Genomic DNA, 25,748 nt, shown 5'->3' on the forward strand with positions numbered 1-25,748 from the left:
AGGCAAGACTTGCCTTGGGTAAAGCCATGTGGACTTTGTTCCATTAAACCATGTCTTTCTATATGTTCTGTGATTTTGATTTTTAGAACACTTTCCACTATTTTTCCTGGCACTGAAGTCAGGCTAACCGGTCTGCAGTTTCCCAGATTGCCCATGGAGCCCTTTTTAATTACTGGGGTTACATTAGCCACCCTCTAGTCTTCAAGTACAATGGATGATTGTAATGATAGATTACAAATTTTTACTAATAAGTCTGAAATTTCATTTTTAAGCTCCTTCAGAACCCTGGGGTGTATACCATCTGGTCCAGGTGATTTACTACTCTTCAGTTTGTCAATCAGGCCTACCAGTCTTCTAGGTTCACTGTGATTTGGTTCAGTCCATCTGAATCACTCACCAACATCCTCTTCAGTAAACACTGAAGCAAAAAAATCATTTAATCTTTCCGCGATGGCCTTATCTTCTGCCAGAATTTTAACAAACTCCAATAGAAGAGACCACATCACACCTATCCTGAAAAACCTACATTGGCTCCCAGTAAACTTCAGAATTCTACACAAGTGTCTCACCATCATCCATAAAGCTATCTACAACAGAACACCCATCGATTTACACAACCCTCTCACACTACACTTCTCTACCAGACCCATCAGAGAAGCATACAAAGGTACGCTACACACCCCCCAGCCAAATTCACACACATCCACTAAAGATCGAGCCTTCTCGGCAGCGGCGCCAACCATCTGGAATAACATACCCCCAGACCTTAGACAAGAACCTTGCACGCAGACATTCAGAAAGAAACTCAAGACTTGGCTATTTCTACAAGCCTTCCCTGATCTATGACATCCCTACTGCTACAACTCACCTTGGTCCGCCAGCCGACTTTCCCCATCCCCGACATGGCTTCTGACGTGTTATTAATCAGTCCTGAGTTTTATGAACTAATACTATTTAGTCAGGAATCATACGATATTCCACAGCCCTAGGTATAGGATATCATGTATATATTTGATAATATTCAGTCCTGAGTACAAGTGATTATTATAGTCCTAAGTATATATCTAGATATTATTTATTTCTAAGACTAAATATTATTTATTTCTATGTTAGCCATTACTCTGGCTTTTCCTCCTCCCAGTTCAAGTGCCCCTGTTTATTGTAACTTTCATTCACTTTTTCTCTCTTCGCCTATTGTTCACGTTGATGTTAATGTTATTGCACCACTGTTTACTGTAAACCGATACGATATGATTGTTATCATGAGTGTTGGTATAAAAAAGCCCTAAATAAATAATAAATAAATAATTGCCCCTTTAACCCCTCGATCATCTAACGGTCCAACTGACTCCCTCACAGGTTTTCTGTTTCAGATATATTTTTAAAAGTTTTTACTGTGAGTTTTTGCCTCTACGGCCAACTTCTTTTCAAATTCTGTCTTAGCCTGTCTTATCAATGTCTTAAATTTAACTTGCCAACGTTTATGCTTTATCCTATTTTCTTCTGTTGGATCCTTCCAATTTTTGAAGGATTTTTTTTTTGGCTAAAATAGCCTCTTTCACCTCCCCTTTTAACCATGCCGGTGATCATTTTGCCTTCTTTCACACATTAAGAAAGGTGGAATACATCTGGACTGTGCTTCTAGGATGGTATTTTTTAACAATGACCAAAATATTCTAGGGCTTTGTTTACTGAGCAAATGGTTAAGGTCTAGGAGGCCACGGTTGGGAGGAACCAGAGTTCAAGTTTTAAAATCAGCCTCAAAGAGGCACATTTTTTAATTAGAATTGGAGTATGGTAAAAAAATGAACATGACATAGCTGTTTAGGAAGGCTATTCAATGCATTTAGTGCAGCAAGGTAGAAAGCATAGAGTTGATGTTTGATTGTGGAAGAGAAGAGTACAGATACAAATATCTTGATAAATAAAATTTTAGAGGAGGAATGTATGGGGATATAAGAGGGAAGGTAATCTCAGAAGGAAATGTGCAGCTACATTTTGAATAGACTAGATCTGTGAGGACCAGGTTGAGGTAGACTGAGTAGGAGGTAATAGAGAAGATAAGGATTTTGGTACTTTGTTCAGAAAGGAAAGGATGGGATTTGGTGATGTAGAAAAAGGACTAACATGTTTTAGCTGTGAGATATGTGCAGAGGATTCTGAATATAACAAGGTTGCGGACTGAGGAGACTGAGATGATTGTGTTTTTACTGATAGAAAAAGGGATAAGAATAAAAGATTCTGTTTTGGCTGTGGTACACAGGATATCAGGATATCCGGGCAGCAATGTCTAGACAAGTAGGCTAAGAAATAGGATTGTTGGTGAAAGTTCCTGTTTAGCGGTATGTCTGGGAGTCAGCATAAAGATGATGCTGATAGCCAAGGGAAGAGATCAGATTACCAAAGGAAAGTGTGTAGAGAGGAGAGGGGCCCATGACTGATTTCTGAGGTGCACCAAATAACAGGATAGTGGTGGAGGAGGATAAATAAATGGATACACTGAAAGTATAATGGTTAACCAAGATAGAACTGGATCTTGAAGACCACGTGAGGGCAGGGCATCAAGGAGCAGATGATGTTAATCAACTATGTGGAAAGCAGCAGGTAGGTCTAGTAAGATGAGGTTCGAGTAAAGTTCCTTGACCTTGGTCATGAAGAAGTTGTTGGAAACTTTGGTGAGGGCCATCTTCGTGGAATGTAGAGGGTGAGATTTTGATTATCGCGGATCAAGAATGGCTTCAGATGAAAGGGAAGTCAAGACAGCAGAGATGAACAACACACTTGAGTAGTTGGGATGTAAATGGAAGGAGGAGATGGTATGATAATTAGGGCAGGTAGGGTCCAATGAAGGTATTTTTGAGGAGTAGTGTAATCATATGTTTGAAAACAGTAGGAAGGTTGCAATAGAAAGTGACATGATGGAGGGAATGACGACAGGAGAGAGAGAATTGAGCTGGATGGGAGTGAGATCAGAGTAACAAGTAATTTGGAAGGGAAAAAAGGTGGGCGGTTTCCTGCTCATTGATTTTAGAGGAGGAAAGGAGAATAATGGGGTTAAGGGAAAGAAGGGAATGAATTAAGGGAGTTAGAATGCTGGTGGAGAACTTGAGATTAATCTTTTTAATAAAACGTTTTACTCGCTTGCTCTGCAGTTTGCAGCATGTTACATAAAAACATCCATAAATCTCCTCAAAAAAAGAGGTGAGTAGATGGGGCATAATAAGCTTATTTAGTGAGCACAATAGTAGACTTGGAAGCAAGTGAACATGAATTTGAAATGTATGGTGTTAAGATGAGAACAGAATTTAAGCCTTTGATGTAATTTCTAATCTTTACCATAGAGATTGTGTTTTCTCTCTTTAATTGGGAAATAGCAATGTATGTTCTCTTGGAAAAGTTTAGATAGGAATACTACAAATAAATTTACATGTTCCATGTTGTACTTTTCTAAAGTACTAAAGATTGTAGCCCATGTTGAGCTTTTTATTAGAACTGAAATGTTACATAAATTACAATGATTAACTTGCTTTTTGTTTTTTTAGGTCTGATACACCTCTGATTTACAAAGCTGTGCCCAGCTGGTTTGTGCGAGTAGAACATATGGTGGACAAACTTCTACAGAATAACAGTCAATGCTATTGGTAATTCTGTTTTCAAAGACTTTTTTTTAATGTTTGCACCTCTGCCTTTATTAAAATTTTTCTTTGGCAGCGTGGTTGATTACTGTAGGCTTCCTTCTTAAGGTGTTTTTATTGGCAACTTGTCCCTCCATTTGTGAATGATCCTGTCCGAACAGTAGGGGTTCCATTAACTAAACTGTATATTTGATGCCTTTTTATTGAAAATGTTGATATACAGTGTTGAGTAAGTAGTGCTTAATTTTGAGGAACATAAGTTTCTTACAAAACTTTGTGTATGTGCACCAGCTGTATGTATTGCTTAGGAAAAACAATTCAGTTTTAGAAATTACTGTGCACCAGAACTAAATGTAGAAGGCACTGATATGAACATATTGACTAAGACTTTGGCTTTAATTTTTGGTGGGTTTGGTTGAGAATACAACCTTCTGATTGTCTCTACATACTTATTTCCCTGATGCTTGCAAATGAGCATAAATCACTTTCTGCAATAGAGATGATTTTCCTACCCAGAGACTGAAAGCAGTGGGACTATACTAGACTAGATAGCAATTTGACCTCCTCAGTAGCTGAAGATAAGGGTTAATTTTATTTTTAAAATTATAGATAATTTTTTGTCCTTCCACAGCAAAACTGAAATCTGTGGGATGTTTTCTATTGCTGTTTGGAATATTCCCCCTTAAGAGTTTTCTCCTTGGACAAGCAGAATGGTAGTCCTCACAGATGGGTAACATCAGATGGAGTCCGACACGGAAAACTTTTGTCAAAAGTTTATAGAACTTTGACTGGCACACTGAGCATGCCCAGCATGCCACTGTCCGCGCATCCACGCGGGGGTCCCTCCTCTTTTTTTCCTGCAAAGTAGTTGCTTAGTGGTAGTGGCGCTCTGCTCTTAGCTCATCTTTTTCAAAGTATTTTCCCAGTCGTTTTTGCTGTTCTCAGGGCCGGGTCCGTCTTTTTCGGTTAGTGACATTTGGCATGTGGTAGGTGTTTTAAATTTTCCCTTTGTGCAATCGATTCCTATGGCATCCGGTTTTCACTGATGCCCTCAGTGCCTGCGGACCATGTCGATTACTGATCCACATGAGATCTGTATCCTCTGCCTGGGGGCGTTGCACGATGTCAGAGGGTGAGAAAGACTGGCCCAAACACCGAGGGAAGTCCCGCAAGCATCATCACTGGTCGCCGTCTGCACACATCTCCGGGACAGGTGCGGCGTCGGCAGCCACCGAAGCGACCCTGAGGGGAAGAGGCATGGTCCTCTGTCTGATCCGGGAATCCAAGGCATTCCCCACCGGTTGCGGTGCTGGGCACTGAACCTCCTTGGGGCTCCAAGGAGGCTCTGGTGACTTCTCCTCCTCCTCCTCCATCCGTCTTTAACTACGATGGACTTTCATGAGGAGTTGGACCACAGGGTTCAGCAGGTGGTACTCCAAGCTCTGAGGGGTATCGAGCTGCTGTCGGTACCAGTCCCCATGCCAGTGCTGGAGCCTGCACCATCTCTCTCTGTGCCCCTGCTAGAGCGTCTAGACATCCTTCTGGGCATAATTCCGATGCAGCTGGTTCCTGGGGGACCATCTGTTCCCCAGCGGCCACCGATGCCTCCCTCTGGAGTGATTCCCATTATCGGGTCCTCCTAGTAGGAATAATACGTGTGGCAGATGGTGCCCTATGGGCCCTTAGTGCCGCTGCCGGGGGTCCCTGATCCCATTCCCGGACCATTGGGGATCTCAGTGCCATCAATGCCCATGGTGCCCTTGATTCCAAAACAGAGAGGCTTGGGCAGGGACCCTCCATGCCGGTCCCTGAGGGACCCTCCATGTCGGTCCCTGAGGGATTTTAGAGAGGAGATGCCACCTTATGAGCCCTGGGAAGATGACACATCCAAGTCTTCCTCTGAGCACTCAGATGACTTTCTTTCTGAGCCGTGTCCGCCGGATGAGAGGCGTCTTTCTCTCCTGGAAGATCTTTCCTTTGCTGGCTTCGTCCGGGCCCATCCCGTTTCAGCTCCTCACTAAAGAGGACACTCGGCACAAAATGCTGGAGGTTCTGTAGTTTGATGCCCAGAGGAGAGATAGTGTCTGTCTCAGTCCTTGAGATCTTCAAGGAACGTCTCCTTAGGGTCTGGGAGCACCCTGTGTCCATCCTCCGGTCAATCCGTAGGCGGATACCATTTACCTGGCGCAACAAGCCTTGGGCTTTGAGAGGTGCTGCTTCCCGCACCAGTCTCTGGTGGTGAAGTCTGCTTTCAAGAAGGCCAAGCGCTCTTGCACCCACGTCTCTACCCTGCCAGGTTAGGAACACTGTGCCTTAGATGCCCTAGGTAGCTATGCTCATCGCCCATATTGCATCCTAACAACTGTATATGACCCAATACCACTGTAACCTGTGGAAACAGGTCCAGGAATTGTTGGCGTGCCTGCCCCAGCAGCAGCAGGACACTTTCATAGCGGTAGTACCGCAAGGCCTGGAGGTGGGCACACAAGAGGTGTGGTCCAACTACTACGTTTTTGAAACTGTGGTGAGGGTGGCTGCAGCGGTCATTAGTGCCTGCAGAATGTCCTTCATGCCTCGAACCTTCAACCAGAGGTCCAGGAGAAGCTGGCGGATTTACCCTGCACAGGGGAGAATCTCTTTGGAGATAGTTAGGGGATACGGTGGCCCATTTAAAAGACCAGCATGAGACCCTGCAAGACCTCTCAGCATCCTCAGATCCACCATCCTCGATCAGGAAATCCTCGTGACAGGGCTCCAGGAAGTCCTTTACCTGCCAGAGAAAGTACTACTCTCCTGCCTCTCGGGCACGCATGTCATGTGCCAGCTCTTGGGATCGCTCACGTCTGCAGCGGACCCCCAGGCTTCAACCTGTCCCCCAGCAAAGCCCCACGATGGGGTTTGACTAGGTGAGGGAGCAAGTGCCAAATTGCCATGCCCCCAGCATTACGTCGAACCAGTGGATTCTTGTCATCATTCTGAACTTCAGGGATGTCCCCACAGACTCTCCCCGTGTCCATTGTGGGGTCTGTCCTCTCATCAGGAAGTCTTATGATAGAGCTGTCTGCCCTACTAATAGCTGGGGCGGTCAGAACTGGGCCGGGGATTCTACTCTCGATACTTCCTGATACCAAAGAAAACGGGGGGCCTGTGCCCTATTCTCGTTCTGAGGGCCTTGAACAAGTTTCTTCAGAGAAAAGTTCAAGATGGTCTCTTTGGACACCCTGATCCCTCTTCTGTAAAAAGGAGACTGGCTCTGCTCCCTTGACCTAAAGGATGCCTATGCCCACATCGAGTTCTTCCCCAGCCACAGGAAGTATCTCTGCTTTCTAGTGGGCAAGGATCATTTCCAATACCGTGTGTTTCCCTTTGGCCTCGCTTCGACTCCTCAGGTCTTCACCAAGTGGCTGGCGGTTGTAGGGATACATCTGTGTTAGCAGGGAGTTCACGTGTTCCCTTTCTGGACATTTCGTTAATCAGAAGCAATACCAGCAGGGGGTGCGCCGCTCCCTGATGCTAACTGCCTGTGTTCTTCAGTCTCTGGAGTTTGTCCCATCTCACGCCATCTCTACATCTGGGCTTTATTGGAGCCAGATTGGACATGGTTCAGGCCAAGGCATTTCTGCCCCACAACCGAGCACTTGCCCTGGGCTTCACTGGCGTGTTTGGTCCGCTGCAGTCATTTATTTATTTATTTATTTATTTATTTAAAATCTTTTCTATACTGTCGTTAAGTGGGCGCCATCACAACGGTTCACAAAAAGGCACAAAAACTATGTTGTATAAAGGGTTTAGAATTCTAACTCTTAAACAGGTGCCATCAAAATACTGTAATATAATATCATAGTAAATACTATTTGGTGAGTGTTATAAATCATGTCCAGTTTTTTAACTCTGTTATAAGATTTGTGTTTAACTCTAGTTTTTTGTTGTATAAGGTAAAAAGAAGAATTTAGAATGTAGGAGAGAAGACACACTTTAAGAAGAAGTGTGTGTGTGTGTGTGTAGGAGTTTGCCTGACTGCGACTAACACATCAAGTTTCCGCTCCATCTTCTGGGTCCCATGGCTGTGTTTGTCCATGTTACCCCATTCACCCACTTGTGTATGTGCAGTGCTCAATGGACCCTGCACTCTCAGTAGCTGCAGGCAACCCAGGACCTCAACGCATGGATCTGCATCATGCAGCCTCTTCAGGTTTCCCTGTCTTGGTGGAAGATCTCTCCAATCTAGAGCAGGGACCTCTGTTTCAAGCTCCCCCACACCAGATTGTGCACACCACCGAAGCATCTACCCTGGGTTGGGGGGGGGGGGGGGGGCATGTGGACAGCTCCGCACACAGGGTTGATGGACAGTACAGGAAGCTCGCTGCCAGATCAACTTCCTGGAGCTCAGAGCGATCCGCTACACTCTGGGCATTTTGGGATTGTTTGTCCCATAAAGTTGTCCTGATCCAAACGGACAATCAGGTTGCGATGCAGTACATCAACAAACAGGATGGCACGAGCTCCTTTCTCCTTTGTCAGTACCTGGTGCAGATATGGTCTTGGGCTCTATCCCAAGGCATGCTCTTGCGAGCGATTTTACCCGGCTGGGAAAGAAAATGTGATGGTGGACCGCTGAATTGGGTGTTCCGACCACACGAGTGTTCGCTGGACCCCTCTGTAGCGGACTGGATCTTCCGCTTGTGGATCTCTTTGCCTCTCCTGGCAACAGCAAAGTCAGCCACTTTTGCTCCCTGTACAGGAGCGATGGGAAGCCAGCCTCTGATGTCTTTGCCTGCTACTGGAGCCAAGGGTCTTCTGTATGCATATGTGTTCTGCTTCTGCCCATCACTTTAGTTGGACTTCATAAGAGCCCTATTAGACATGGCTCAGGCTGAGGCCTTCCTGCCTCACCAGATGGTTGTCTCCTTGACGGCCATTGCGGTAGAGATCCAACAGAACCAGCAGGTGTCAAGCCTGGCACATGTTGAGGTTGTTGGACCATATGGCCGCAACCATCCATGTTACTCCCTTGGCACATTTATACATGCCCAGAGCCCAGTGGACCCTGAGGTTACAGTGGTGCCAGGCCACTCAGAGTCTCTAGGATTGCATCCAAGTCATCCCGCCTCTCCAAGGCTCATTGTCCTGGTAGCAGGTACTTTCTAATTTGGAATGGCGGTTCTCATTTTAAAGTATCCCTACCCATATTGTCCGAACAGATGCATCCACCCTGGGTTGGGGAGCTCATGTAGATGGGCTCAGCACTCAGGGTCTCTGGTCCGCCCAGGAGCACTCTTGTCAAATCAACTTCCTGGATCTTCCCGCGATCGGATACGCAGTATGGGCTTTCAGAGATCAGCTGTCCAACAAAGTTGTCCTGATCCACACAGTCAACCAAGTAGCTGTGTGGTATGTCAACAAGGAGGGTATCATACCTCCTGTATCAGGAAGCAGTCCAGATCTGGTTGTGGGCCTGACCCATGGGACAGTGCTCAGGGCCATGTACCTGGTCGGGACAGAGAACGTGATAGCAGACAGGCTGAGTCAAGTCTTCAGACTCCACAAGTGGTCCCTGGACCAAAGTGTAGTGAATTGAATATTTCGCCTCTGTGGGAACTCGGACAAAGATCTGTTCACATATCTCTGCAAAAGGAAGGTGCCTCTTTTTTGCTCCCTGTACAGGTCAAATAGCAAATCAGCCTTGGATGCCCTCGCTTGTCATTGGGGCAAGGGACTTCTGTATGTGTATCCTCCGATTCTTTAGTGGCAAATACACTATTGAAGCTTCGCAAGGATAGAGGGACTATGATGCTCGTAGCCCATCATTGGCCGAGATGGGTCTGGTTTCCACTCCTACAGAAGTTGTCCATCTGGAGACCGAACAGACTTGGGGCTTATCTAGATCTCATCAAGCAAAATCAAGGCAGGCTGTGGCATCCCAAGCTTCAGGCCCTGTTGCTCATAGTCTGTATGTTGAGAGGTTAATCCTGCAGCCGCTTGATCTTTCAGAGAATGTGTCTTGGGTCCTGGTGGCTTCTAGAAAGCCCTCCTTTAGAAAGTCCTATGGACGGAAGTGGAGGAGGTTTTCCATGTGGTATGAGCAGATTGTCCTAGATCTGTTCTCTTTCTCCACACAAAAACTGCTTGACTACGTCCTAGAGGCTGGCTTAAAGAGCAACTCTGTTAGAGTTCATTTCAGTGCGATTGGGCATACCAGCAAGGTGTAGACGATACAGCATATAATTGTATGCTTCATGCGGGCCCTGCTTCAATTGAAGCCTCCCCTAAGGCCTCCCGCTATGTCTTGAGACCTCAGCGTGGTTTTTTTAGCTCAGCTGATGAAAGCTCCTTTTGAGCCACTGTGCACCTGTGACCTGAAGTACCTGACCTGGAAGGTCATATTTTTGGTAGTGATCACTTCAGTGCGCAGAGTCGGCAAGCTCCAGGCCTTAGTGACTTATCCACCTTACACTAAGTTTTATCATGACAGGGTGGTATTGCATATGAACCCTAAGTTCCTGTCTAAGATTGTGACTGATTTCTATTTTAACCAGTCAATCATCCTACCAATATTCTTTCCCAGGCCCCATTTGCACCAAGGTGAACAAGCACTGCACAGTTTGGACTGCAAGTGAGCCTTAGCCTTCCATCTGGAGTGGACAGAAGCCCATAGACATTCCATCCACCCAATTTTTTATTTGTTTTGACAAGAATAGTTTGGGCGTCACCCTTGCCGTTGCTAAACGGGCACTATCCAATTGATTAGCAGATTGTATCTCCTGTTATGCCCAAGTGGGACTGCATCTTGTGGGTCATGGCAAGGCTCATTCTGTCAGAGCCATGGCAGCATTAGTGGCCTACTTGCGACCAGTTCCTATGGAAGAGATCTGCAAGGCTGCGACATGGAGTTCTCTCCACACATTCTCGTCTCATTACTGTCTGGATAGTGATGGCAGATATGACAATAGGTTTGGCCAGTCTGTCCTTTGGAACCTGTTTGAGGTGTAGAACCCAACTAGGGCCTGTTTGTGTTCATGCTGTCTCCCCCTCTGTTACCAATAGAACTGGTGTTGTGCCAGTTGGTACCTAGTTGGTGTGTGTCCCCTTTTGTGTTGGTGAGCAGCCTGTAGCTATTGATTCACCCATGTGTGAGGACTACCATCCTGCTTGTCCTTGGAGAAAGCAGAGTTGCTGACTTGTAACAGGTGTTCAAGGACAGCAGGATGGTAGTCCTCATGTATGAGAACATGAGAGAGTTTGTGCAGAGCAACTACCTTCCTTCTCTCGTCTAATTCATGACAATCTCAGGCCATCTGGAAATCAAACATTTCCAGGTATGGGAGATTTTTTAAAATCTTAGTTTCCCCCCCCCCCCCCCCCCCAAATCTGTTTTATTGTGACATGACAAATAAAGATCAAGAATACATAAGACAAATATGCAGAGGTGTAACCAAAAAAACATCAGTACACCACATCAATAAGAATTGGAAACCATGTTTGTCATATCATTTTTGTCAAATATCCCCTCCTCAAACCATTATATGTACCCTCCAACCCTTAAACACTACAAACTACCCACACTTGCTTTCATTCATTCATCCATCCTTCCTTTTCTTTTCCTTGAAATAATGGTCTACCACTGAGACTGTTCTTCTTAATCCATACAGAAGAATATCCCATATTTTGTAATGTAGTATGCTCATTGACAGACAGTAATTCAAAGAAGCATTCCCTTGCAAAACATTGGGAGAAGCTGCTTTCCCATCCAGAACTACACTATCTCCCCTGCCTGCACCTGTGGCTTGACCCGGACTGCATTTTGACGCCGGATGACTGCCTCCACAAGACTAACAGGACTGACAGAATTTACAATCTGGGAAGTTGCCTTGTTGATTCTCCAACAGACCTCCGGCTTGTGATTTAACTGGGACATTGGCTTTAAAACCACTACCTAAGGCACGAAAGGAACTAGATGCCCCACCACCACTCCCTGTGCTCGATAACCCACCACTCCTGTCTCCACTCCCTGAGTATTGGCTGCCCCTTTATTGGTCATTTGTGTTAACTACAAATTAATGTCCTGCATACCCCATGACATGAAACGATTGCCCACCATCTTGTCCCGAAAATGCTAGACATAGTTCAGCCATGCCCATCCCTCATAGTCCCTGAATGCCCCGATGATACTATCCACATAGGCCAATAGAGCACCATATTGAGAAGAGTTGAAATGGCCAACAACACTAGCTAAATGAAGAAAAACGCACCCAATTAACTATGTTCTTAGACACTTTCTTCGTGGACTTTCCCTCCTTTCCTTTCCTTTTATCCTGTTTCCTTTCCTTCCTACTCCCCCCCCCCCTCCTGCCCTTCAAAAGCTTGAATATATTTACATCTGTCTCCTTATCTTCCTCTGCAACTTCTTTGGCACTCCTTCCCATAATTCAGTCAAAGATGTCAAAGCTGGGTGACCCATATCTTGTTTGGGTCCCTCCCCCAAATGACCTCCCTTCCAGGGCCCTAGAGCATTAGAAGATGATGGAGATGAAGAGGAAGAACCTAGGACTCTGAGGCCTCTTTCTTTTTTCCATGGTCTTTGGCCTCAACCCCAGCTATAGAACTTGCTTCACCTGATTTCAGTTGGCTTGCACCTTCGCCAGACTGCTCTTCAACACCACCTGACGGATGTTTTTTTCCTTTGACTTTGTTCCATTGCATTCCCTGACATCTCTTGCGCTTTCCAAGCTTCATGATATGATTTCCCTGGCTGCTCATCTTCTCTCCCTGCACTTGCAAAATGAGGAGCAAAGCCCACCAGATTGCCTCTATAAGCTTGTGCTCCTTTCCTACCACCTCCTGTTCAAGCACTAACCACAGAGTCTATACCGTCACCCCCAGAAACAAATGTCACTATTCCCCACTGACTAGAAGGCCCCTGTCCACCCATAAAGTCACCCCCGAACCAAAATGGCCAGCCACCAACCCCCCCCCCCCCCCCCCCCCCAACCTCAGAATCCTTCCCCTGCACCATCCCAGGAACTATCACTACTAATCCACGGGCTGGAGTTAAAAGCACTAGCTGAAAAAGGAAAGTGATAAGGAAACTGCTGCTGGTTGGAACCTTTAGGAGGGAATGTGGGAAGAACAGCTCCTGTCCACAATAATTTGATTATTATCGCTGGTACCCTTCTTTGGATGCCCTGCCCTAACTCTAGGGCAGGTAAGAACACCCTCCGTAGGGAGGAGGGTACTAGTAGCCTTGGACCCCTTAGGATGAGGAATGCTCCTCCCAACCGAACTACCAACAGGAGACAAAACTCTTCTCCTCCTGCCATGGACTGCTTGTTTAGCTCGAAAAGAGCCCATGGGAGGTGCTTTGCCTTTTCCTTTCCCACCCTTACTCATATCTTTACTCGGGCCATACTCTAAATGGGAGAGAGGGCCTGGATCGCTAAACAAGGGAGGGCTCCGGGGGGGGGGGGGGGGGGGGGAGGAACTCCTTCGGCCACTGAAGGAACGGTATTCCCCTGGGATGGCTGAAAGGAAGGGAGGGGGGTCCTCAAATCTGGAAGGGGTGGAAGGCCTCTCTCCAATCCCACCATCAGGGGAAATCTATCCGCCTGCCCAGGAAACACCATGGGGTGAAGGAAATCATCTATAGATCATTTAAAGAAAGCTCCTCCCCCAGAGCTGCCTGCATCATCACTAGGCCTTGCACTGAGTGAAGGCTCGGGGGCATGGGGTGGGGTGGGGGGGGGGGGGTTTGGGAAGGAGCGCGGCTGGCTCAAGGGACTTTGGGCCACTCTTGCCGGAATCATCAACAGGGGTGGCCGGGCAGGAGCAGAAGGTAATTCTGACCCAGAGGCTGCACTGGTGGGGGCTGAAACAGAGGCCAGCGGGCCTCAAACTCGCCTGTTCTGTGCTGCGCACTGATGCAGGGTGGTCCTCAGGAGGTAAGCGACGCACTGCTGGGTGGGCCAAATGTGAATGTTTTTCCGCTACGGTCAAATCACCTGGCATAGCAGCATCCCGATCCTTCCTGTGTCGGCCCATCCTACCACACGATACGCTCCTGCAATTAAAGAACAAAAACATTAATATCCAGCCAGAGGAGAAGCTAAGAAAAGATCCTCTCCCGATGCTTGGACCTGAAGTGCACTGTAAAATGGTGCTTGCACGACAGCCCAAAGCCTGTGCTGCCCTTTGGAACCAATGGCAATTGCAGACATCAAAATTGTTGCTAAACTATAACAGTTCCCAAAGTGCAGCGGCCTGCCCCCCTCCCATATGTAAAAGTACATACTCGATGCACAGCTCGCCCCCATGTTAATCTCAGCTGGGTGACGGGAAAGCCTTTACTTTAGTTTATCATTAATCTGGTGTATGGTCTGCTGATAAGAACCTGCTTGCATCCTAAGATACTTAGATTGATGAACTCATTATTTTGCGCATAGCCGTGACCTATATTTTTCTATTCAGCTTTGGGCTCTTGAGGGCATTTGCTTTTCCTAAAAGAAGAATGGAGAAAATTTCTTTTAGGCAGAATTAATTTTGGCAAATCAGTTTATTAATAATTCATGGGTATTTTACTGACAAATAAACCTGTTGTCCTGTAAGTAACGTAATCCTTTTCTTTTTCTAGATGTTACCTCTAATGAAATAGAAACAGCTTTAAGAATTTGGCTAATTATTTTTTTACCTAATAGTTTCTAAAGTTCACTGTTGAATTAATGTAGTTTTTAAATGTGGGTGTTCAGTCTTATATCAACAATTAGCAATGATCACTGGTGCTGGGTGTTAGTACTATCAGCTCAAATGATAAATACTATGAAATCCTACTCTTCCTATGATCATGTCAAATCATTTTAAGTTCTTGTGTGTCCTGTAGGAAAAAAGATCTTCTCTGATAAGCAGCCTCAATGGATTCACATACATGGGTCAAAAGAAGGTGTTTTCCAAGTTGACAATTGAAACCTTAACACCTTGGAACTGATTGCCTAGCACCCAGCCAGTTACCAACTGTCACAGACATATTCCAACCTCTAATTCAGGGGTAGGCAACTCTGACCTTAAAGTGTTACAAGCCGGTCGGTTTTTCAAAATATCCATAATTGAATATTCATGAGATGCATCTTCATGCACTATCTCCATTGCATGTAGATACATTTCGTGCATATTCATCGTGGTATCCTGAAAACCTGACAAACTTGCCTCAGTTGAGGACTTGAGTTTATCTATTCCTGCCCTAGTTGACTCTTTTTGAACTGTATGCAAAAGGGGGTTTTTTTTCTTTCATTTTTTCTGTTAAACCATCTAAACATTTTTCAAAACAGAACAAAAACAGAAGAAAATCAGTTGAAAAAAATGACTCATTTTTCTGGGTAAATATCTAGTTTATTTTGGTGGCCAGAAGCCAGGACAAGAAAACATTAACAGATTCTCCCATCCACCCTCTAAGCAGTATTCCCATCTCTATCCCCACCCCTAGCATACCCCTCTCTCTCCTCCCACCCCACTGAGAATCTGCCTCTTCCCCCCAGCCCCCCCCACTGTAGTAACAGCATTCATCGTTACCTGTGGTGGCTCTAGGTTTCTCTCTTTCTGCAGCATGCTTACTGAGGCTTCTGCACGTTACAGTACTGCACGTCTGCTTTTGTGCAGGGTCCGGGACACTGCTGAGAATTTTCTAGTGGACAGGTCCTGCTTGAAATGCATTCATGGCACCAGACAACAGGCACTTTTGCTGCTTGGGAGGAGGGGCAGACAGGACTCACCACAAGGCATGGGCAGCACTGGAGGCTGAGAACTTTCACTGGTGGAGGGTGGGATTTGAAACGCAGCAGGCATTTTGGCAGCAGTGGCTGGAGGTCTTGAAACGCTGCTCTGGAGCAGCTTTTTAATCAGCCTTTGGGAAAAATCTGGGAATTTATGGGTAAAAATTGGTTTAAACTGAAAACGAAGGACCTTATGTGTAAGGGAAAACCTCTACACAATTTTAGTAGTCCCTTCTCTGGACTACTAATGTGTCTATCTCTTTGGGTATCCATCTTCCAGAATTGAAAATAGTACTCCAGATGAGGTCTCAACGATTTGCACAGCATCATTTTATTTTTCCCTTGGTTATACCTCTTTCTATGCACTTTATTTTTTTTCTCTTTCTCTCATTGCTTCCTTAATGTTTTGGAGCCTTGACCATGGCATATGATCATACTGAGCTCCTCTGATTTCTGCATCACAAATGCATGACTGTACCTTTTTTTTTTTTTTGCATGAAATCTTAGCTAACGGACTATAGAGATCTCATTTTCTCAATTCTGTTGGTAAAGAGATGATGTAGTAAGACCAAAAAGTGAATAGGTTGATGTTTTATGTAATCTGAATATAGTACTGCTTTATGAATACTAAATGGTAGCATTTACCTAGGGAAATAAGTTTTTACCTTGTGCTCAAATTAGAAGTTTAAAGAGAGAGCAATATGGCAGAAGTAAGCACTTCTTAGAATAACTTTTCTAGCCCTTAGTTCCACATGCCTGCCTTTGTTGCTCTTAATGGATAAAGATGTTCATACAGCATGTTGTAAATTTTGATTAATTTGAATGCAAACATCATTAGATGAATAAATAACTGTGAGTGTTCAAATAAATTAGACACCGAAAGAGTGGGAATAGAATTAATGCTTTATTTCAGCAATGTGGATTAACTAGTAGAACTACTAGACCTGTGAAATTATAGATTTTGTAGCAGTAGAGATCAGGTTTAGGAATTCTAATAGTAATTAGCCAGACTGTGGAGCAGGCAAAGGGGATTGCTTTTTAGTATGACTGCATTTACTTTAACACATGACCCTGGATTTCTGTTTTAAAGGTTTTGTTTTTGAAGTGAATAGTCTTAGTATGCATGTTTTATTGCTGCTCAAGAGTGCTTTAGAATCTGTTAATACCAATCCAGCATATGTTGAGGATGCCATCAAAGAGCTTAATTCACTGAACTTGTTTCCCATAAAGGAAGAATATTTAGTGAATTGGGCTCAAAGTTTTCAGTTGGTGTACTAGGGCAGTTCACTTGTTGCATACATCCAGTATTCATAAAAAGGCTCTTGTCATGAAGAAGATTGTATTTGTGTTTATTTAAATCTGAATTTTAAAAGAGGTTTGAACAGATCCTAGAATGTGCCACAGAAAGATTCTTTTTTTTTTTTTTTTTTTTACTTTCATCTCCTCAGTGTTGGAAATCTGTGCCATTGGTTCCTCTTGGGGGGGGGGGGGGGGGGTTGTCTAAGGCAGGAGTTCCCAAACCTGTCCTGGAAGACCCCCAGACATTCAGGTTTTCAGAATAGCCACAGCATGCAAATGTTATCTCATGCATATTCATTTTAGTATCCTGAAAACCTGACTAGCTGGAGGTACCCCAGGACAGGTTTGGGAACCTCTGGTTGAAGGCTTAATTTTGGCCTGTATAAGACTAACAATTTATGGTTATAACCTTTCCTTGTTCCTGGAGCATATTTAAAAATGTAAACCTCATGCTTTTGCATTTTAGTGGTCACTGCTTTGAAACCCCAGTTCTGGCAATTAGCTGATATCAGTGCCATGCTTTCATGGCCTTCTGCAGAATTCTGTTCAGTTGTATTTTCACATTGTGTTCACCTAGACCAAGAAAACTATTAAACAGAAGCAGAATGGCTACCCATAATACAGAAGAATATGGAAAATGCAAACAAAAATTATGGAATGGCCTAAAGTAACAACAAAAGAGCTGGAAACCAGTTTACGAAGAGCCCCGAACTGGAAGAACCCTGACCCTAATGGAGTAGCCAACTGTTGGCTCAAACATTTAACATTTCTCCATCAAGACATGGAAAATTGCAAAAATCATCAGTAGAAGGCAAACCTTTAACTTAGCAAAAAATTGATTGTAAAACTATTCTGGAACTTAGTAGCAGAAAGCAGAGTGTGGTTAAGACATTAATCCAAGGTCTCTTGCCCTCTGTGGGCTTCAGGCAGAATCACTGGAAATCACATACCTAGTTCCAAATACTGTATTTCCTAGCGTGTAGCAGATGGACTCATTACAAATGGGTATAGTGTGCTCGTGCTGACGTCAGCACGTGGTACATATACCCCTGCAGGAAGTGCAGGCGCTCAGTAATTTCCGTCTCCAAAGCAGTTTGGAGCTACCTCACGCTCGCTGAGCGTTTTTCCAAATGCTAACGACTAAATTCATAGAAGAATCCTACCTGAAGACGAGCCCCGCTCTCCTGCGGTGATACCATCGGGTCCCTCCCCCAGTTGAGTTTCCCGAGGTGATTTCCGTGGTCCCTCGGAGGTACGAGCCTCTGTCCGGTGGCCGATTCGCGGCAGGGACCTAGCCTCCGAGTGAGAAGGGCTCGGGCGCGGCATAGAGGCAGCCTCTGTCCCGATCCGTTCGCGGTGAGGACTTGGCCCCCGAGCGAGACGAGTTCAGGCGCGGCCTAGAGGCAGCGGGTGCACTTCCTCGAGCGCGGCGGTGATGGTAATTGCCCTTTCCCCCCGCAGCCGGAGACCGCCCGGGTCGCAGCCGGGAAGTGCCGAAGATCAGGTAAGGCGTGCATCTTTACTTTGCTGGTCTCCGAGGAAGCGAGGCAGCCTGCCTAGGAGGTCGCCATTTTGCCTGCCTGCTCGCCGTCACCATCTGCCCTGGTTCGCCGCCTCGCCCTAGCGCTCAGACCGGACTCAGCGCACAGGCGACGGGCGTGTAGGTTGGGCGCACATTGATAATTGATAGGCGCACGTTGATAGGCGCACGCTGCTGGGCGCACACTGATAGGCGCACGTTGTTAGGCGCACATCTTACAAAGCGCATAGCGATAACAGATGCGATGGAGCGTATGAGAGCCCATGCGTCCGCGGAGCCGGCGCCTCCAGAATCAGGCATAAGAGCTCTAGGCCTCTGCTCAGCATGCCACCTCAGAGCCACACAGAGCGAGGAAGCAGACTCCCTATGTGCCCAATGTGAGGAGGCCCTGGGAGTTCCAGGCCAGGGCCGGTCCCAGCCCAGCGTAATTGCTAGTTCCTCGGGGAACACCCCGGACCTAGCAGGCCGCGGTGAGCAGCCAGGGAACCCTAGAGACCTGGTGCCCCTAAGGCTAGAACCTGCTTCGCTCTCATGGGTGGAATTATTCAAGGGGATTCACGCCTTTGTCAAGATGCAGTCTGATTCCCGAACGGACCCGTACGTACCGGATGACCCTACCCCTGGACCCTCAAGACCTAGGCACGGCCACCCGGAAGCCCCACTTATGGGGATTCAGATTGCTCTGTGGAAGAAGAAGAGCTCCCCGAGGAGGGAGAACTTCCCTCGGGGATAGAGCCGTATCGAACCATGAGACGCTTCTTTCTTAAGGAGGATCTCCCAGACCTGGTCTCTCAATGCCTGTCGGAGCTGGCTATCCCGGGTCACAGCACCCCAGGGGAACCTAGAATGAACCCCTTGCTGGAAGGCCTTCGTCAAACGGCCCACCATTTCCCCCTCCTACAAGCAGCTAATCGATCTCGAGTGGAATGCGCTGGAGGCCTCATTCAAAGGGGGTCGGGCCTTGTCTGGCATGTACCCCGTGGACCCGGCAACCAAGGAGCTGCTGGCGTGCCCCAAGGTAGACTCCATAGTTTGCGCAATTGTGAAGCGCACCACCATTCCGGTGGAGGGAGGGGCGGCCCTCAAGGATGCACATGACCGGCGCATGGATGCCATTCTGAAACAAGCCTTTGAGGTGGCAGCCATGTCCCTACGTATTGTGACCTGCTGCACCGTGGTGACGCGTTCCTGTTTATCACAAGCCAGGAACAACACCCTGGGAGAAGAAATGGAATCAGCCCTCTCGTTCCTCACTGACGCTGCCTCCGACCTAGTCCGTATGGCAGCCAAGGGAGTGTCATCCTCAGTGGCAGCCAGGAGACAGCTCTGGCTACGAAATTGGTCGGCCGACTCCTCCTCCAAGACGCGCCATACCAGAATGCCCTTTAAGGGATCCCTCCTGTTCTGCAGCGACCTCGAGAAGCTGGCTAACAAATGGGGCGCCTCTCCATTACCCCGTCTACCAGAAGACAAGTCAAGGAGGAACCAGCGCTCTTTTCCTAGGCCATCCAGAGGTAGAAGCTCTCAACGCTTCAACCCTTACAGGACTTGCTACCAAGCACCTCGTTCTCAGACCAGGAACCAGTCCTTTCGGACCAGGCACAGCAAGCGGGGAACCGGCTCGGGTTCGGGTCCCGGCCGCACCCCACAATGAGAATCAGTCGATCCATCTGGGGGACGAAGCCATAGGGGGCAGGCTAACCCTATTCTACCGCAGGTGGGTCGAGATTACTTCGAACCAGTGGGTCCTCGCCATTGTCCGGGAAGGGTATTACCTGGACTTCTTCACCTCCCTCCGGACAAGTTTGTGGAATCTCCTTGTCCGCCCCTCAAGAGGGTGGCGCTGGAAGCTACCTTGGGAAGGCTCCTGTCCCTAAAAGCCATGATCCCAGTGCCTGCATGGGAGATAAATTCTGGGCATTACTCCATTTATTTCATCGTGCCCAAGAAGGGGGGGCACCTTTAGACCCGTCCTGGACCTCAAGTCGGTCAACCGGCACTCAAGGGTCCCAGGATTTCGCTTGGAAACTCTGCGGTCAGTCCGAAGTGCCATACAGCCAGGGGAGTATCTCACATCCCTGGATCTGTCAGAAGCTTACTTGCATATCCCAATCCATCGGGATCATCAGCGCTACCTACGCTTCAAAGTCCTGGGACAACACTTTCAGTTCCGGGCTCTACCCTTCGGGTTAGCCACCGCGCCACGGACCTTTACCAAGGTAATAGTAGTGGTGGCGGCGTCACTCAGGAAGGAAGGAATTCTCGTCCATCCCTACCTAGACGATTGGCTGATCAGGGCAAAGTCACCGGAGGAGAGCCGCCGGGCAACCAACAGAGTGATATCTCTTCTGGAAAGCCTAGGATGGGTCGTCAACACAAAGAAGAGTTCCGTACAGCCTTCGCAGTCGCTGGAATACCTCGGAGTCCAATTCGACACCCAGGGAGACAAAGTCAGCCTGACCTCCAAGAGGAAATCAAAACTCCGGAATCGTTTGCAGACTTTGCTGAGCGCCACCAGGCCCACAGCTTGGGATTACCTACAGGTCCTCGGCCTAATGGCCTCCACTCTGGAAGTGGTACCATGGGCGCGGGCTCATATGAGACCATTACAACGCGCCCTTCTATCTCGGTGGAGCCCACGATTACAGAACTACACCGTGCATCTACCTCTACCGGCCAGAGTACGGCATCAGTTACGGTGGTGGCTGCAGCCCGGCCACATGAGCCGGGGGTCAAAAATGTCCTCTCCAACCTGGACCCTGCTCACTACAGATGCCAGCCTGAGCGGCTGGGGAGCACACTGCGAAGAACTAACCGCCCAAGGGCGGTGGAACAGAGAAGAGTCTGGGTGGAACATCAACCGACTAGAGGCACGGGCAGTCAGGTTAGCATGCCTGCGATTTGTCCACAGACTTCGCAACAGAGCAGTCAGAGTGATGTCGGACAATGCCACCACGGTGGCATACATCAACCGACAGGGCGGAACCAGAAGCCGACAGGTATCCTTAGAAATAGCCCCCCTGATGGCTTGGGCGGAAGCAAATCTCCAGGACATCTCTGCCGTCCACATCGCCGGGAAGGACAACGCCACGGCAGACTTCCTCAGCAGAGAAAGCTTAAACCCGGGGGAATGGCAGCTGTCGTCCACGGCCTTCCAGATGATCAAGTATCAGTGGGGGATGCCGGGCATGGACCTAGTAGCGGACAGGTCCAACGCTCAAGTACCCAGGTATTTCAGTTGCAGGCGAGATCCTCTATCCCAGGGGATCGACGGCCTGGTACAGCCATGGCCTCAGGGGATCCTGCTATATGCCTTTCCCCCATGGCCCCTGCTGGGTGCCATTATACACAAGATTCAGTGGCACAGAGGCCTAGTTCTTCTAGTGGCCCCGGACTGGCCAAGAAGACCCTGGTACGCAGACATGAGAAGACTACTTGCAGGGGATCCTCTACCCCTGCCTCCTCACAGGGACCTGCTGCGGCAAGGTCCCATCCTCCACGAGGATCCAGCTCAATTCTCTCTTACGGTCTGGCCATTGAGAGGGCTCGACTGAAGAAAAGGGGATACTCGGGGCCGGTAATAGATACACTCCTCCGAGCACGCAAGTTCTCCACATCACTAACTTATATAAAGATCTGGAGAGTATTTGAAGCCTGATGCGAAACTCGCAGCACCAATCCACATGCTGCCAAAATCTCCATCATTTTGGATTTCTTGCAAGATGGACTCCAGAAAGGTCTGTCCCTTCTGGAGTCAATTCAATTCAATCAAGGTTCAGGTGGCAGCGCTATCCTGCTACGGCCCCAGGAGTGACGGCAACAGCATTGCCACACACCCAGACGTTTCCCGTTTCCTGAAAGGAGTCAAACACATTCGCCCGCCACTGAAGTGGCCAGTGCCCCTGTGGAACCTCAACCTAGTTTTGGAATTCCTAGCAGGGCTGGCCTTCAGACCCCTCCGAGGCCTGTCCCTCCGTTTGTTAACCTTGAAGATAGTGTTCTTGCTGGCCGTGTATTCAGCATGCCGCATCTCAGAGCTACAAGCACTGTCCTGCCGCGATCCGTTTCTCAGGATCACCCCAGGGGCTATCCATCTTCGCAAGGTTCCTTCCTTCTTACCCAAGGTAGTCTCGCACTTCCACCTCAACCAAACCATATCCTTGCCAACCACGGAAGGTTTGAAGAAGTTGGAAGAAGGTCGAATACTACGCCATCTCGACATCGGCAGGCTGCTGTCCAGATACCTAGACATGTCGGAAGCAGTACGAAAGACGGACCACCTGTTCGTCCTTCACAGCGGGAAGAAGCAAGGGGAAGCGGCCTCACGGGCGACAATTGCTCGCTGGATCAAAGAAGTTATCAAGGCGGCCTACGTAGAAGTGGGAAAACCACCACTTCTACGGGTCAAGGCTCACTCTACCAGAGCACTAGCGGCCTCCTGGGCAGAAACTAGGATGCTGTCGCCTGCGGAAATATGCAGAGTGGCAACGTGGTCCTCCATCCATACCTTCTCCAGATTCTACCGTCTGGACGTCCAGGCCAGGGAGGACACAGCGTTTCCAAGGGCAATCCTAAACGGACCTCGGGCAGCCTCCCACCCAGTCCGGGAGTAGCTTTTGTACATCCCATTTGTAATGAGTCCATCTGCTACACGCTAGGAAATGGAGAGATTACTTACCTGATAATCTCGTTTTCCTTAGTGTAGGCAGATGGACTCGGCATCCCGCCCGGCTGCCGCTATATATAGGGATTCACCGTTTCAAGGTAAGCTATGTTTCCTTACATTGGGCATCCACCCTGCCGGGTGTCGACGCCTTCCGGTTGAGAACACTGGCGGTCTCCAGCTACTGTCAATCGGTCAGGTTAATCATGTTCAGTTAATTGATCGGTCAGTCGCACATATATCCATAATGCTTTTGCAAGGAAGATTACTGAGCGCCTGCACTTCCTGCAGGGGTATATGTACCACGTGCCTACGTCAGATCCGTCTCCAACTGCTAGCACGAGCACACTATACCCATTTGTAATGAGTCCATCTGCCCTCACTAAGGAAAACGAGATTATCAGGTAAGTAATCTCTCCATTTTCCGGCATATAAGACGAGTTTTTAACCCCTGAAAATCTTCTCAAAAGTCGGGGGTCGTCTTATACGCCGGGTATCGGTCTTATAGGGCGTATACCGTAGTTGTCGCCGGTAATCCAAAGTTACAGCGTCTGATGCATTCCCCGTGCCCTCGCTCCTCAAGTCACTCCCCTGGATGCTGTAAAAGCAAGCCCCTTTTGCCCAGCAACGGCCAATCGGGGAGCGAGGGAGCGCAGAATGAACTTTTTTACTGCATCCGATTGGCCCGATTGGCCGGTGCTGGGCAAAAGGGGCTTGCTTTGGCAAGCCCCTTTTGCCCAGCACCTGCCAATCGGGCAGTGCGCCCTCACTCCTCGAGTCACTCCCTCCTGCTGGAAATGTTGGAATGCGTTGGAAGAGGGGTAGTCTTATACGGCGAGTATATCCCAAACTCTATATTTTAACTGGAAAAGTTGGGGGTCGTCTTATACACCCAGTCGTCTTATACGCCGGAAAATACAGTACGAATGATTTAATCATATACCTAGTTCCAAATACTAATGATTTTTATCTCCATTTTTATTTCATTATTTCTTTGTTCCAAAATACAGAAAAATAAAAAGTGTGTAAACTTTTTTTAAAACTTTCTGAACTTGAAAGGTCACTTCTGACTCAGTTACTCTATACCAGTGGTTCTCAACTTTTTTCGGCTGGGACACACCTGACAGATGATTCTCACATGCGTGACACACTGAACATGTGACTGTCAGGGGGCAAAATGTAAATATACATTCTGCATCCTCAGAAACCCACTCAACCCCCAAAAAATGGGTGCAGAGCAGAACTAGGGTATTACCCGTACAACTCACCATACAAAAAAAGATATTCTGGTTCTGATGACATCTCAGTAAAAGCAAAACAAACTCTCTTTACTGGCAGGCACAATACCCCTCCTTATGAAAAGACAGTAATTTACCACTACAAATATTTAACCAGGCCCTAAACACTAATATACCTCCTATTAGGAAAACAGAGCAAGCCAAGCTGCTATAGATAGATACCCACTTAGAAATAATTGTAAAACTATACTAATAAATGTTACAAAACAGCTGATGAACAGAATAACATTCAACAATTTAAAAACTCATAAAAGTTATTAAAAATTGTCCAAATATCAATAAAATATTTAAAAACAGCAGACACATCACATAATACCCAGTAATTAAAATGGCAGTCAATCAAGAAAAATAAACTTAAAAAGCTGCCTTTACTTACCCTCTCCAGCAACTCTCCTACTCCTTTCCCTTGCAGGCCAATAGCACTCACCTGAAGCAGCAGTGGCTGCTGAAGCTCTGTCCTCACAGTCCTCTTCCTTAGGGCCCACAACCAGTCTCTGTTTCACACAGATCAGTAACCTCCCTAACTAGTATCTCTTCCTCACACACATACACCAGTCACCTCCCTGTCCAGTCTCTGTGTGTGTGTGTGTCTCTCTCTCTCTCTCTCTCTCTCTCACTCCCACACACACACATATACACACATGTCACCCTCCCTGACTAGTCTGTCTCTCACACACACCAGTCACCTCCCTGACCAGTCTCTCTCTCTCTCTCACACACCAATCACCTCCCTGACCAGTCACACACACACACACACACACACACACACCCCAGTCACTTCCCTGACCAGTCACACACACACAAGTCACCTCCCTGACCAGTTACATACACACACACACACACACACACACACACACACGCACCCACCAGTCACCTCCCTGACCAATCTCTCACACACACACACCCACACACCAGTCACCTCCCTGACCAATCTCTCTCTCACACACACATACACACACATATACACACACACACACACATACACACCCACGCTCACATGGAGCCTCTTCTCATTGTTTGGCCCAATAAGCCTGGCCTCCGCTTATCAGCTGCTGCTGGCCTGACCAACGGTGGCGTGTAATGTCTCTCCAGCCGGCCTGGCCTCCGGCAGTGCGCAGTGACTCTCCGCTCTTTGGCTCCGGTGGTGGTGCATATCTCTCTACTCTTCAGCCCCGCCCCTAGGGAGAAGGGAAGCACAAGCAGGGCAGTGGGACACCGGGAGCCATGACACACCTGCCGGTGCTTGGCGATGCACTGGTGTGTCGCGATACACCTGTTGAGAACTGCTACTCTATACTATAACCCTTCTGGAAGCCAGATTGTCTAGGTTAAAGAAAAATTATTTTTTCTAAGAAGGGAGATAACTGAATAAAATCTACCTTCTCAATTATTTTAGATTTAAAAAGAAAAGGGAAATTTTGCTCTGGATCGTGTTTTTTAGTATTGAACACACTTTGGAATTTTTCAGGCTAGTTGGTAAGTTGCTTTGCTCTCAGCTGGTATTAATAATCTCTACTAAATATGGAAGTATGCTAAGAACCAGCTTTTTAAGTATGG

At 47.4% G+C, this 25,748-nt stretch overlaps 1 protein-coding gene across 2 annotated transcripts in view; it reads left to right on the forward strand.

Annotated features, from left to right (window-relative positions):
• The window catches only part of IARS (isoleucyl-tRNA synthetase), a 600,554-nt gene that overhangs the window by 124,316 nt on the left and 450,490 nt on the right, over nt 1-25,748 (forward strand). For both annotated transcript variants that reach the window (XM_029600767.1, XM_029600766.1), the window contains exon 13: nt 3,543-3,641. In XM_029600767.1, the coding sequence (XP_029456627.1) occupies nt 3,543-3,641 (99 nt within the window). The remainder of the gene's footprint in view (nt 1-3,542; nt 3,642-25,748) is intronic.

Source organism: Rhinatrema bivittatum, chromosome 4 (assembly GCF_901001135.1).
Source record: "Rhinatrema bivittatum chromosome 4, aRhiBiv1.1, whole genome shotgun sequence".
NCBI classification, from domain to species: Eukaryota; Metazoa; Chordata; class Amphibia; order Gymnophiona; family Rhinatrematidae; genus Rhinatrema; species Rhinatrema bivittatum.